Below are 15,060 nucleotides of genomic sequence, written 5' to 3'. Positions count from 1 at the left end.
TGTGTGTAAAATCTCATTTAATCTTCAATGAGATACATACTACTATAACCATCATTTTGCTGATGTACAAATAAAAGTTAACTTATTTTAGAGCTACTATTTTTTACTCATGCAGACTGATTTCAGAACCCATATTCATATAATACTATGTTGTCTATACATAAAAAGAATTACAAATGAACTCTAAAATTTCTTCCTTGGTTCAAACGATTACCATCTATAATCACATTTTTATATTTCAACGTTGTAAAAACATTTTTTCCCCCTTTTCTTTCCTATAAGTGATGTTTATAATTACGTTAACTACAAAAAAAACCTCTGTATGGTTAAAAAAGAGGAAATTGGGTGGCCGGATGGCTCCGCTGGTTAGAACGTGAGCTCTTAAAAAGGTTGCTGGTTCAATTCCCACACGGGACGGTGGGCTGTGCTCCCTGCAACTAGACTGAAAATGGCAACTGGACTTGGAGCTAGCTGCACCCTCCACAACTACCGTGTTTCCCCCAAAATAAGACCTAGTCAGACAATCAGCTCTAATACGTCTTTTAGAGCAAAAATTAATATAAGTAATTATAGTAAAATAAGACCAGGTCTATAATATAATGTAATGTAATGTAATATACTGGGTCAAATATTAAGTTTTGCTCTAAAAGACGCGTTAGGGCTGATTGTCTGGCTAGGTCTTATTTTCGGGGAAACAGGGTAGATTGAAGGAGAATGACTTGACTTGGAGCTGATAGGTCCTGGAAAAACACACTGTTCCCCAATATTCCCCAATAAAATTTAAAAAAAAAAAAAGGAGGAAATAATTTCTCAATTTACATGAAAATATGTTACCTAATGAGTTCTCCTGAGGTTTCATTAGTACTTTACTTTTAATAAAGCCTCCATATTTAACCAAGTTTTCTTTTTCTAAAAGTCACTGGATAAGATTCTGAATTCCTCAACATTGCTAAAATATCGTTTGATTCTAAACAAGCTATCTGAAATTCTCCTAACTCTTCAAATCCAAGGAATTAAGAAGCCCTGATAAAGAATCTGCAGCATGCCCAAACCCACAAACTTTAATCAATAGATAATCACTACTAAAGATGTCAACTTCCAACTAAGAATGACACTGATAATAGGATCTAAGAAGCCCCCAAAGCAAAAGAAAACGTTGCTTTACCTCTTCTTTAATTTCTTCTTTTTCTTGGACTGGTGGTTTTGGCTCAGGCTTAACTGGTTCCAAAGGTGGAAGGTAGTTTTTAGTATAGAGACTTTCGAATAGTTTATCCACAAAACCTGAAGTTTCTAAGGAGAAGAAATATTTAACTGTTACACAAACAAAAACTTGACAACACACACCGTATTGGCAAAGCAGAGGAAAATGCGACATCTCATATACTGTCAGTGGGACTAAAAATAAGTGTAACCTTTATGGGGGAGAATCCCACTTTGGGTTTTTAAGTCTTTTAGGCATATTTGCACATATACAAAATGACATATATATGCAAGATTATTTGAGTATGTTAATAGTAAGAGACTGGAAACACCCTCATTTCCATGAATAAGAGATCAGTTAAATAAACTATGTGACAAACATGCAACTGAGTACACAGCAGCTGTAAAAAGACTGAGTACTGATAATTTCAGATCTCAAAGATATAAGAATATTTGTATCTGTTCATATTTGCATTAAACAACTCTGAAAGGACAAAAAATAAGTTGTGTACTGGAGGTAGGAAGAGAACAAGTGAAAAACAGGTAAGAGAAACTTTTCACGGTATACCTATGTATTGTTGGATTTAATACACTGTCTACTCAAAAATTTAATTTAAAATATTTTTAAATCAGTTGAAAAAACTTTGGCATGAGAATAATACAGAAGTATCTTCTAGTGTTTTACTTAAAGGCTGTTCTATTTTGTAACTTTTTCAGACTAACTGAATGGGGAGAACCAGATGAATTTGTTAAAAATATAAATATCAAAATATTTGTTATTCAAATCAAATTTAAATAATTTTCATTGGTCCTACCCTAAGGAATAGCTAAATTGCACGTTAAAAGTACAACACAGACTTCTTACAATGCAATTATTATACATTTTACATAAATAGTTGTTTCAAAATGTCTAATTTTTCTTCAGAAAAGCATCTTTTCATAAACTTATTAATTTGTGTAATATTTTCCATGATTATAAAACTGTTATCTCTTGTGAACTATTACACATAACTTTAGATAATAAATTAATCAGACCCTTCAAAAGCTTTTATGATCACTTTCTCCATATGCTTGTTTTCTAAAATATTTTTAAAAAATATTACGTTTTTAATTTAAAAGACATATAACCCAATGAAGAAAAAGCATAAACATCTAACACTAAATAATATTCAAGATATGTTTTTTTAAAAAACATATTACAAGAATATATTTATTTGAAACCACTTTAATATGTGACATAAACATATACATAAATGTAGAGCTAAGCACATGTGGCTGTTTAGATTAATTAAAATTAAATTTAAGCCTCAGTTCTTAGGTTACATTAGCCACATTTCGAGTGCTCAATAGCCGCTAGAAGCTACTGAATCGTAAAGGGCATATACAGACCATACCCATCATTGCACAAAGTTTTCCTGGACAGTGCTAGTCTGGAAGACATACACACCACACATAAGTAGACAACAGTGATTTTTCTCTACGGTGGCAAGTTTATGGCGATTTATTTTCTTCTCCTTTTTAAAATGTTCTTTAAAATTCTTCCTCATGTGTATTGCTTGTGTAATTTTAAAAAGTTACTAAAAATCTTTAAAGCATTTATAACAATGAATTCTTAGATGTCTCAACATACATTTGCCTCTTACCCAAAAAGTCTTTGCTGTTTTACTTTTTCATTTTTTTTTAATGGCTCTACACCTCACATGACTTATCTTTAATGGAAACGAAGTAATATAAATTAATATATTTAAAAAAGGAAATACTCATTTGTACTACAGAGCAATTCTGTAAGTATTAGATTTTTTTAATACAGAAGAGCCTTAAAATGCTTCTGACAAATATGTAATCCTGTGTTTCAGATTGAGAAGTCATATTATCTTCTCTTTCTCAGCAGCTATTTGAGTTAAAAGGTATCTTCTTACCACCAACAGCAAGGTCAACCAATAAGTGTGCATTATCTACATTCCTGTTCATCTATTCAACAATATTTATTGAGTATCTTCTATGAGTCAGGTAGTGTAGGTTCCACGTCTCCACTCTCAACAAAAGGAAAGGCCAACCAGAGGGTGGGAGGGAGAGACACATATAAACAGGCAAATAAATATATGACAGGGAGTGACAAGTGCCATGGGAAAAAACAAATAAATAAAGCAAGGTTGGGAAGAGGAGAGTGACTAGGGGCATGGGTTTACTATATAGATTGGATACAGGTACCCAGAGGAAACTACAGGAAGGTGACATTTGAGAAGAGACGAGAAACCACAAGGAAAGACACCATGTTTCAAGGACATTACAGTAAAGAGAGTTCAAAAGCCCCAAGGCGGGAACATGTCTGCCATGTTGGAAAAAACAGCAAGGCAGTCAATGCGGCTCGAATGAACAGCGAGGAGGAAAGGTAGGCGATGAGGTCAGAGAAGCAGCAGGGAGGACCCCAGGGAGCTCTGTGCACTATGGAAAGGACTGTGCTGAGAAGATGGGAAGTTAAAGGAACAAAGACAAGAGGATCATATCCATCTCTTCTTGGATATCAAGAAGCCCCAGCCAAGAGGGAAAACAACAGATAGCTTCACTGTTCTAATAAACACTGAGAATAAGCAGCTTCCTTATCCTTAAATTGTTAACCACCCCCCCAACCATCAACTAGGCTCTGCCGCAAGCCGCAAAGGACCCATTCACCTAAAAAGCATCCGTTACCACTGCCTCAGTATAGAAAATTAACAGCAAAGGAAAGGGAAAAACAATTCTGCCAAAATACATGATAAACAAGCATATATTCAAGTATTTAAAGGACCCTACCAATTTCTCTCCCTTCCAGATTACGTCTTCAAGATTTTGACAGGAAGTTTTAAATTTAAAATCTTTAAATACTTGGTGGAAGGCCCATAATCATTACCTTTTTGTAAAAAGACGTCAAGTTGATCAGCACAAAAGGCTTTCAATTCTTTCTCAGGTTTGTCCTTTTTGACCAGTGCTACAACATAGTTGGCTAAGGCTGAAGGATCAGCATCACATCTAGTTAGAGACAAAACAAAAATTTTAAAACATTTTTTTCAAATGCTATGTCATTAATAAAGTCACCCCTATTTTGGAAAGCTAAAGGTCAAAACTTTAAAAGTGACTGCAAACACAGGTGACTATTATAACAAACAACATACATATAGTGCAAGTAAGATGTTCCTTTTCTGCTTATTTTTATAAAATAGTTTGTGTCCTATTTTCGATGTTCTAATTATACCCAGAATTTTGAAATAAATCTACATTGATTTTTTTTTTTCAATGGTAATAGGGAAGAGTTGGCAATTGAGCCTTAGCTTGGTCAATATCTTCAGGAACTATCTGTTCCATGGGACCTATGAGGAAGAAAGAGGGGGTGATGGGACAATTTCCCCCTTTCCCTGGAAGGCCCGACACCAGCATCCAAAAAAGGCAATCAACTCCACTGCTAATCTGCTCCACGAGTATCTTAAGGATCGTTTCTAAAAAGTGAGGACACAAGAAGGATGGCATCTTAAATATTATTGGCAAACACTTGAGCAAGGAAGAAAAGATATGGAAATTAGAACAGAAAGGGGAAGAAAGGAGGTGGAAGGGCAGCAGAGATAAAACCCTTATCTACTTCACTTTTTTTTTCCTAGTTAGCAGTAACCTGACTTGGACATTCAAAATCCTATGCCAGCGCAGCACACGATCCTTGAGTTGCCAACTCCTGACATATCTGTCAGACGTAACGTTTTATCTACATTACATGAAACTGAAAGTTTTTGTTGTAAATATATATTTATTTTAATATTCTATTTTCCTCATAAATGTACATTTAAGTGACACATATCTTTTTTGTTTTCATAAGATTATTTTAAGAGGTAAAATGAAAAAATTCCCAATGACAGTAAATAAAATCAGTATGCAAGCAAAGTGACTGTATCCCTGTAAAAGACTATTCAAATCTAACTAATCTTGTCCTATTGCTATACTCCTTCGCCCTCCACTGTCAACCAGAAAGTTAAAGTTTCAGCTCAAGAGTATCAATCACATTTCCATTCCAACAACTTTATGATTAGCAAATAAAAGAAAAACAAGCACTAGCACCTTTACTTCCTTCTAGTCTATGTATTTAAAGTTCATAATTCAATAAGATTTTTTAAATTATTGCCAATATTAACATTGTTGTGGGAAAGGCTGGTTTTTGAAATAGCTATGCACATTTATGCATCAAATTCTAAGACAGCAAATTTCAATGACTGTCAATTTTACAAAACTCAGAGCTAATAAAAATAAATTATGGCCAATGATCAAAGTGCACAAGGAGAGAGTGTAAGTGCCAAAGATGATGAGCTACATATTAATAAAAACATGCAACTTAAAAGCCTGGATTTTTCTTAAAAATATATATATAAATTACATTTTGAAGAATTATGAACAGATTACCCTAGTAAATCCAATTGCTAAATTCAAAAATGGATGTACAGCAGTTCTACCTTCAAAAAATGTTACACATGCCATGTCTACCTTGGCTAGTCCATAAATACCTCAAAATAGAGATGTATGGGTAGACTTAATTTCACCTTGAGAACAATTAGATATTTGATCAGTGTAATTCTAATCAACATTCAAATGGGGTGGGAATTACATTTCTACCTTTACTTAGAAAGTTCAGATTCTGTATAAAAAAACAATTCTAAACATGGAAAGAAAGGGATTTTTAAAAATACTAAGAATGGCATAAAGAGGCAATGTTATTTTCTCTGGTGTTAGGACAACTTTCAAGGAGACTCATGACCTGATGGACATGGTGGGTAAGGAAAGATACAAAGTTTCTAGTGAGAAACAGGCTAAACATTCAGACTACTGGATAAATGAGGTGGGTGAAACATACCCAAATATCTTATACAGATATTTAGTCTTCAGACTCTGAAAAACAAATGGAGAGTTAGGCTGCTTCTAATGAAATACATTTTGATGTGACACTGTTAAACTCAAGATGAATAGTTACGAGAAGGTAAAAGAGTAGAGAAAGACTAGACACCAAGAAACGAGTGACCACAGATTCTAAATATTTATTTAATGTGCATGAACAACTGATTGTTAATATCATTAGAATTCTGCACCAAATACAAAAGTGGGTTTCCAGCCAAAGGAATAAGACCATTTAAATTAAGAGCTAATATGAATCCATAAAGTGTACTCGGAGGGAAATTGCGAATCTGAAATGGTAAGTTACACCAATTGAATGGTGAAATTTAAATACATTGGGGAGTTTTATTTTGTAATTTTCTGTACCTTTTTAATTGTTCTTATTTATTCTTTCATCACCCCTTACTATATAATTTTTTAAAACTGACAATTACAATAGTGTAGTAGCTATGGTAGCAATGCTAATAGTAGCCCAATAAAACATCCAGAAGTGTGTCACAAAAATCTGAGCATGACTAAGATCCTTGATAGGGCCACTTCTTACTTCTCTACCCAAGAAATAATACCTATGAAGAGTAAAACCTTTTAGCTATTTATTTGTAACCTAAGCTTACGAAAAATCATTTCTGTTTAACTATAGGGACAAGCACATTTTGGAATGAAATAGATTTCCATTTTCAGATCCATGGCAATGTTAAACATACATGCTTCCAAACAAAAAGGGGCTCCTGTTATAAAAAAGTTTAAAAAACATAATAATACCCATCTAAAATTACTATTCTACTATAGTCTTTGAAAGGCCTTAACAGTACAATCAATGAATTATTATTCATTTGATATACTAGATACCTAAATTTGTAAATATTAGACAAATTAAGTGATTCACTCAAGATCAGACAGAGAGCACACCCATGAAACTAAAACTCAGCTGCAATTCCACACGAGTAAAATCTCTTTCACAGCACATACACTTTTCTAACGTATATCTATCTACACTACAAATTCATGTATCATTTTGAGATAAGTCTCAACCAATAGTTAACCTTCAGTTAAAATAAAAACCCAACAATAGGGCCAGCCCGGTGGCTCAGGCTGTTGGAGCTCCATGCTCCTAACTCCGAAGGCTGCCGGTTCGATTCCCACATGGGCCAGTGGGCTCTCAACCACAAAGTTGCCAGTTCAATTCCTCGAGTCCTTCAAGGGATGGTGGCCTCCGCCCCCTGCAACTAAGATTGAACACGGCATCTTGAGCTGAGCTGCGTCCTCGATGGCTCAGTTGGTTGGAGCGCTGGCTCTCAACCACAAGGTTGCTGGTTCAACTCCCGCAAGGGATGGTGGGCTACACCCCCTGCAACTAGCAGGGCGGATGGACCTGGAGCTGAGCTGCACCCTCCACAACTAAGATTGAAAGAATAACTTGAAGCTGAACGGCACCCTCCATAACTAAGATTTGAAAGGACAACAACTTGACTGGAAAAAAGTCCTAGAAGTACACACTGTTCCCTAATAAATTCCTGTTCCCCTTCCCCAATAAAATCTTAAAAACAAATAAACACCCCCAACAACAGAAGTTTCCTCAAGTTTAATGAGGTCCTTAAAATTTACACCTTGCATAATAATGTTCTAAGAAAATGTCTCAATTATATATCTTTTAAGTCATTTAAAAAATAAAAATCAAATAGGACGAATTTTTATTAGGGGAAGTTAACAGAAATATCTCCCTAAAAAGGTCTTATCTGTATAAACCTCAAATTTGACTTTTTCGTTCCTAATGAAATCTCCATTGCAGGTGTATGTATGACACATCTGCTGAGCTGGTACATCAGCTTTACAGATTTCAGACATGTACCCAATCTCAAGATCTAAGAGGGAAAGTCCTTCCTTACCTTAGGCCCCAAGCCAAGAAACAATACTAAAAAAAACAAAAACAAAAACATTACAGTCTACTTATTTTAGGAAAAGCCAGGACTATAAACCTTTTCCACTTTCAGAAAAATCTACATATCTCTGAATATTGGCTTAATTTGAAGTTCTACCTTTGTGTGGTTTTTGTTTCAGAGGTGAGACAACTAATGAATATGCTATTAGGCCAGGGGTAAAAAACCTCCTGATCCTAATGTGTATCAACAACCATTAAAAATATTCACATTCTTGTGTGGCTGGTTAGCTCAGTTGGTTCGAGTGTGGTGCTGGTAGCACCAAGGTTACCGGTTCGATCCCTGCAGGGGCCACTGTGAGCTGTACCCACCTTAAAAAAAAAAAAAAAAAAAAAAAAATTCACATTCTTCAACTAATATAGTAGCTGTTCTTATGGGAAACTAGCCTCAGGAAATAAAGCCAAATCTAGAAAATATTACTGGTACCTAAGAGACAGTAAAAATATGTTTACTGTATAAAAACAGCATTATTTTTAACAGAAAAAAGTAAAGTCAAGGTAACCATTCTTATTGTTGAATGCTTATGAAACCTTAGGCATCCAAAGTGATGGTTATAAAAACACACAAATATGAAAAATGCTTCTGGTGTAATGTCAATTGGAGAAATCAAGATAAAAAAATTTTACATTTGAGTCAGATTACAACTACATGGAAATTCATACATAGAAGAAAAACTGGAAAGAAACATACACAAATAATTTTATTCTTTTCTCTCCTTTCTGTATTTTCTGTAAAGCAAATGCTTTTATTTTTACTTTATAAAAAAGTAAAAAACCAAAAAGTTTGACTCTGAAATCTGTCTCCAGATTATTCCTTTGATAAGACAGTACTAGAAAAATAAGTAAAATCTGAGCTTATTTTATCAAAGAGTATATAGGTGATTAACTATTAAGTTCTAAGAATCTGTTAACATATATTAAAGATATACAAATATTGGCATTTCTACTTCTTTTCAAATAAAAGCTTTCATCTTCCCCTTAATTAATTAGGGGTTTTCATGAATGAATATGATATAGAATAAAATACTCCTAAATTTATTTTGGAAAAAAATGCATATACATACATCTGTTAACTGCAAACACCATTTTGATATTTGGACTATGGCTCCCTAGAGCAGTAGGTACCAGCTAAGCACACCCAGAAAATTGGACTATTAAAAAAAAAAAATCATACTTTTCTAATCGTAGACCAACCTAAATATACGTATGAGGACACTGATCCATTCCAACATTTACTGAACGTTTACTAAATGCCAAGCATCTTGCTGGTAATGGAATTTACTTTGAGCAAGACAGACCTTACCCTGTAGTCACGGGCCAAGAGATGGGTGTGAAAACAAATAATTACAGTACAAAATAACAAATGGTTAAAAAAAGGGATTAATAACGAAACAACACTGTGCGAGGATGAGAAAAGACAGTGGTAGAACACACAGAGCTATAAAAGCAATTTCTGGCTTCTAGCCTATAGCAGTTGGGCCAGGAAGAATGAAGTCAGACATATTTAGGAGGCAGACCAAAGGACATAAGAACAAGTATGTTCTTAACTTAGTATGCTAAAATTTGCCAAGGAGTCTGCTGGTCAAAATAAGTCCTTTTCAATGAAACATTTAAAGGTCTCCTTAAGTCCCATAGCAGTTTAGAGACAAACTAATTTTTGAAGCCACTGAAGTACACGTTAGAAAACTGTCAGTATTTTCAATTGTAAGAAGATGCCTCCAAAATACTCATTTCACCCTAGTAATTTATTTATCAGGGAGGTCACGTCTAACAGCTAGCTGCAAGGTGATGATTTTTCCTCCTGTTTGAACAACTGCAGAGATCACTAGTCAGAGCTTAACTTGATAAGGGTTGCAAACCTATAGCGTAGCAACATGTAAATTCTAGAGTTCAACCAAAGTGTACCCACATGGCCAATAAATATGAACCAATAAAATAGTCTCAGTCAGTGAACCTTATTGCTGCCTTTTCCATCACACTCAGAGATGACATGTTCAACTTCCTAGTACACTTTAAAAGACCTTGATATGGCCTGAACTCACAGAAACCGCACATCAAGTCTATGGCTTTTACTAGCAATTCCTATTCCTGCCTATTAAGCCCACAATGAGACTCTAGGTCTGTCATGCACTAGAATTATTTTATAAGTGGCAGTGATGCTTACCATTAATAAGTAAAATATTTTTGCAGAAAGTTTAGTGTATTTTCATATGCCAAAAACCATGAAATTTCATTTATATTTAATGAGTTGAAGTACACAAAGCACTATAAACTCTGCATCATTAATATTCAAACCATATGTGTGAAGTAGGCTAAAGGCTAATACAATTAACTATGTTTAATAGAGAAAGGTTAGACACTGTCTCCAAAGTCACACAGTGAATCAGAGATAAAGAACTAGAAACTAAATGCACTGATTCACATAGCAATACTTCTAGGATGGGTGGATGGATGGATGGGTAGATGGGTAGATGGATGGGGGGATTGATGGGTGGGTGGGTGGATGGGTAGACGGATGGCTGGATGGCTGGATGGCTGGATGGCTGGCTGGATGGGTAGATGAGTGGGTGGGTGGGTGAGTGGGTGGATGGATGGACGGGCAGGCGAATGGACAGATGAAAGGACGGACAAATAGTAGATGGATGCAACTGTCCAGAAAGTATTACAAACCCCTCTACTCTTTTCAAGACATATACCAAGACTAATGTTTACAATAAACCAAACAAGCAGCAGTGAACTATATATATTTAATATGTAAATACAACATTTCCCATTAGAGATTTTTTTTGGTAGAAATGCATGTTTGGTATTGAAAAATGCTTGCCTGAACTTTTACTACACTTGTAGAAACTTTTTCAGTGATTCATTTACCACCTAGATGTACTTAGAACCTTACTTTTAAGGGGTTCACCTACTTAAAATGAGCAGTTATTTTTGATAGAAAGAAACCACAACATCTCCTAATTGTGCATAATCCCTACGTAGCCTCTATGACTAGGATATCTAGGATATTTTGAAAGTAAGGAAAGATGAGGACCCCAAACAAAGATCTGTGAGTTCAGTCTGTTCATGCAGCAGTAGGAAAAGAGACAGAAACTTCTTGACTAAGATGGTTTTTCTCTCCTTTATGCATTGCCAACAATGGGTTTTCCCCAGCCAGTTAAGGAGTCATTTCTTCCAGGCTCCCTCCTTCTCTCTTTCATCTAGTAAAAGTAAAGATATGTCCCACATCTACAAAAAGGAGAGGAAGGTAACAGATGAGCTCTTAAAAGCACATGGTTATTTCTAACTTGTCTACAGGCTATCATCACATGTAAACTGGATTGGTTTGGAAACACCATTACATGCCTTTGTTTCCCCAGTGATATAAAGTAACATGTTTAAAACCCCTAAAAAAATAAAAACTTTCAGAAATTTAGTTAACTGTAAATTAAATAAGAAAGTGCAGTGGGAAATCATGTGCACAACCACAGTATGATTCCAGCATATCCACTGCAAATACACTATCTGAAAGCCTAACAACTGCTCTGAAATGCTATGTTGTAGCAACATGCCAATCTGCCATGAAAATTTTCTTGAATCTGGAATATGCAAAAAGTAAATTTACAAATACAACCCTCTTTAGCATATCATTTATTACATTTTAGGATGACTAAACAAACAAAAAATTATCTTCCATGACAACATACTAGAAATGAAAATGTATGTGATATCTGCATTTGCATTTACTATTTCTTATTAACACTTCAATTAAAAACTATTACTTGTGTGAGTTAAACACAAATATTTTTATTTTGTAATTCTAGGAAAGACGTTATATTGTTAAAGTTTAAGTTAGTAGTGATTTTACATATTTTTAACCCTAAAAATGTTAACCAAAATTAAAGAGACTAGAAAAAGAAGCATGATGAGTGCTTTGAGTTGAACATATAACTCAAAACAAATGGGCAATGTCATTCCAATAAGGTGAATTTTAAAAATAAATTTTAGGGGGTCGGCCCGGTGGCTCAGGCAGTTAGAGCTCCATGCTCCTAACTCCGAAGGCTGCAGGTTCGATTCCCACATGAGCCAATGGGCTCTCAACCACAAGGTTGACGGTTCAACTCCTTGATCCCTTGAGTCCCGCAAGGGATGGTGGGCTGCGCCCCCTGCAACTAAAATTGAACACAGCACCTTGAGCTGAGCTGCCGCTCTCAACCACAAGGTTGCCGGTTCGACTCCCTCAAAGGATGGTGGGCTGTGCCCCCTGCAACTAGCAATGGCAACGGCAACTGGACCTGGAGCTGGGCTGCACCCTCTATAACTAAGACTGAAAGGACAACAACTTGACTTAAAAAAAAAAAAGTCCTGGAAGTACACACTGTTCCCCAATAAAGTCCTGTTCCCCTTCCCCAATAAAATCTTAAAAAATAAAATAAATTTTAAAATGGGGAAACTAAAATAATCATTTTGAAAGGTAACTTTTACTCATAAAAACTACTAAGTACCTATGAACATTTATCAGTATAAATAGCCAAAAAAGCATAGTGAAAACACTCTTAGGAGGTTTAAGTTCCTACCCAAAATAAATTTTGACATTAAGAACAAAAACACTACCTAGAGTGAAACATTTTAGGGAGCTTTACAAAATGAAATGAACTACAATGTTAAAACTTGTCACTTTCTATCCAAGACATAAAATATACATTTAATATTTTTAAAAGGATGTTTACTAACAAAATCAGAGCTTGTATGAAAAACTGTCATACACACAAAGGCAACAGGAATAGCAGGTGTACAAAAATAGCAAGAGATACGTTTTTCTGTTTCTTTTTTTTTAATGTTAAATAACACAAAGGTACAGAATTTTTTTAAACACATACTTTTTTCAGCCTTTTCCACATATGGTCAATTTCACCAATCAATTACATTATTTCTCACCTTTATCACAATTCATCTGCATCTTTTTGGAGTTTGCTCTAAAACTTTTTACTTGTAGAAAAAGTATGATGCACATTCAAGACTCCCATAGTCTACAAAATTTTCAAGTGGGTCCATAAGTCATTTTCACTTTAACGAAACCATCACTCAGAAGCCCTTATTGTATATTTATTCATACCTGTGCTCTACTCACACACTCCTCATCCTCAGAATGCAAATACCACTTCAGACATCAAAATTGCCCTCATGCCACCACCCTTACCCATCCTACCTGTCACAAGGCAGACAGACACATTGGACTACGGATGACTGTCTTTCCTAGGTGTTACCCTCCCACCCCAAGAAACCAAAGTAGCAAAACAACAGAAGTTAGTTAAGATTTCTCAGGAGGACCAGAAAAACAGGGAAGTAGCTGCTGTCTCAACAGCCCCAACTTTACCATACCTCCACACCTCCCAAGCTACCCCTCACTTTCACTTCTGAAAAACTCAATTTTTCCACTAAAGTGACCTGACCTAATGAATCAAAGCCTGCCCGTCTCCTCCTCTACCCCCTTTCTTTCAGTCAGAAAGCCCTCACCTTCAATAGAAACAAGAAGAAATGAGGAAGGGCCAGGAACTTATCCTTTCCCTTCCCATGCCTTCCTTCCTAAGAAAGTTCAAGAGCTCTCTCTCTCCAACCTTCCTTCCAGCATTCCCTCCAGATGTATTTCAGGAACCAGTTCTACCCCAGTATCCCAAATAAACACTCCACAATCCTACCTGGTTAAAATGATTATAAAACAAACAAAAAATGGATACCTCTGCTCTCCCTTTCACTGTCCCTAATGCGACACAAAATATTTTGTTAAAAACAAGCCCCTCTCATTCTTTTCAGCCTCCCAACAACAATCCTACACCCCAATATCTTCAGTGGCCCTGTCAATCTTTCAACAATATTTACAAAACTCTTACTTCTTTCCTACCCTTTCACTCCTCCAATATCCGTCTCTAAAAATCCCTAGGTGTTGCAGCGATACCCCCTTCAGCCCCTCCTCCAATAATAATATTAGATACCAGGGTAACCCTTACAACCCCCAATCAAACATAAACATCTCAATTTTTCCCAACTCCCAATGGTGTTTAAAACCATCAGGTCTCCAGTACTATTAGTTCCTCAATAATATTTTTAAATCCCTTAATATCCTTGCTATCATACGTATCAGCTCCCCAGTAATTCCCAAAATACTTCGATGCGTACACATCCTCCTTTTCAACTACCTCATATTCTGCAAAGACCTGACTATTCTTGAACCCTTAGAGTTCATCAACAATCGCTGTAAAGCCCTCAATGTCCCTACTATCCCTTTCTGTCCTCATGTTGTTAAAAGGCCTCGATACTCTGCTTCTAGATCTCCCAGTCCCGGAGTAACAGTGTTTGTAAAGCCCTCCATATCCTGCTAGTCCTTTCGAGATCACAATATTCACATTTAAAAATCCCTCGATAGCCCTGCTAGCCCTCTCAGTTCTCCAACAGCAATATTTTAAACTCTCTCACTATTCCTGCTACCCATTGTAGCACCCCAATGTCTATACTTAAAAAACCCTCGCTGTCCTTGCCCCCCCCCCCCACGCCGGGCCCCACAGCCACACCGCCTCCCTGCCCCTTGCTCTCCCTCCCCTCCCCCTCTTCCCCCCACAATGGTGATAGTACTACAGAGAAGACGTCGCCGGGACCTCCGGACCGCGGCCCTTCAGCTGCGCCCTTCCTCACGCCGCCTCCCCTCCCCCCACGCCCCCGCGGGCCCCCCAACGCCCACGTTCGCCGGCCCCGGCCCAGCCTGGCTCACTCACATCGGCTCCAATAACTTAGCCAGCCAGGACTTGAGGGCATCCACATCCTCTATGAGCATGGTGCAGGAAAGGCGGGCTCGGCCGCCGCTCTTGTTCAGGCCTGCTGCGGGTCTCCCCTCGCCGCCTCCTCACGCCCTCTTCACAGCTCTCAGTGCCCCAGCCCACCCGGCATCTTAAAAGACTTCAACCTACTCCCCCGGCCGGGGCCTAACAGGAACTAACCCAAGAGCCCTCACTCAACCTAGCGCGACAGCTCAGGAGGGC

The 15,060-nt window shown here is 36.7% G+C and overlaps 1 protein-coding gene across 4 annotated transcripts in view; it reads right to left on the bottom strand.

Moving 5' to 3' along the window:
* The window catches only part of RBM27 (RNA binding motif protein 27), a 59,370-nt gene extending 44,310 nt beyond the window's left edge, over positions 1 to 15,060 (bottom strand). For 3 of the 4 annotated variants that reach the window (XM_019739105.3, XM_019739103.3, XM_019739106.3), the window contains exons 1-3: positions 14,797 to 15,030; positions 4,091 to 4,209; positions 1,166 to 1,290 (exon numbers count right to left, since the gene is read on the bottom strand). In XM_019739105.3, coding sequence (XP_019594664.2) covers positions 1,166 to 1,290; positions 4,091 to 4,209; positions 14,797 to 14,855 — 303 coding nt within the window. In that variant the 5' untranslated portion in view covers positions 14,856 to 15,030. Of the gene's footprint in view, positions 1 to 1,165; positions 1,291 to 4,090; positions 4,210 to 14,796 lie in introns of all 4 variants that reach the window. The other variant, XM_019739102.3, reaches the window with a different exon arrangement.

This window comes from Rhinolophus sinicus, chromosome 5 (genome assembly GCF_057876585.1).
Source record: "Rhinolophus sinicus isolate RSI-liver-muscle chromosome 5, RSI-T2T, whole genome shotgun sequence".
NCBI lineage: Eukaryota > Metazoa > Chordata > Mammalia > Chiroptera > Rhinolophidae > Rhinolophus > Rhinolophus sinicus.
This window is presented reverse-complemented; position numbering and strand designations above follow the sequence as displayed.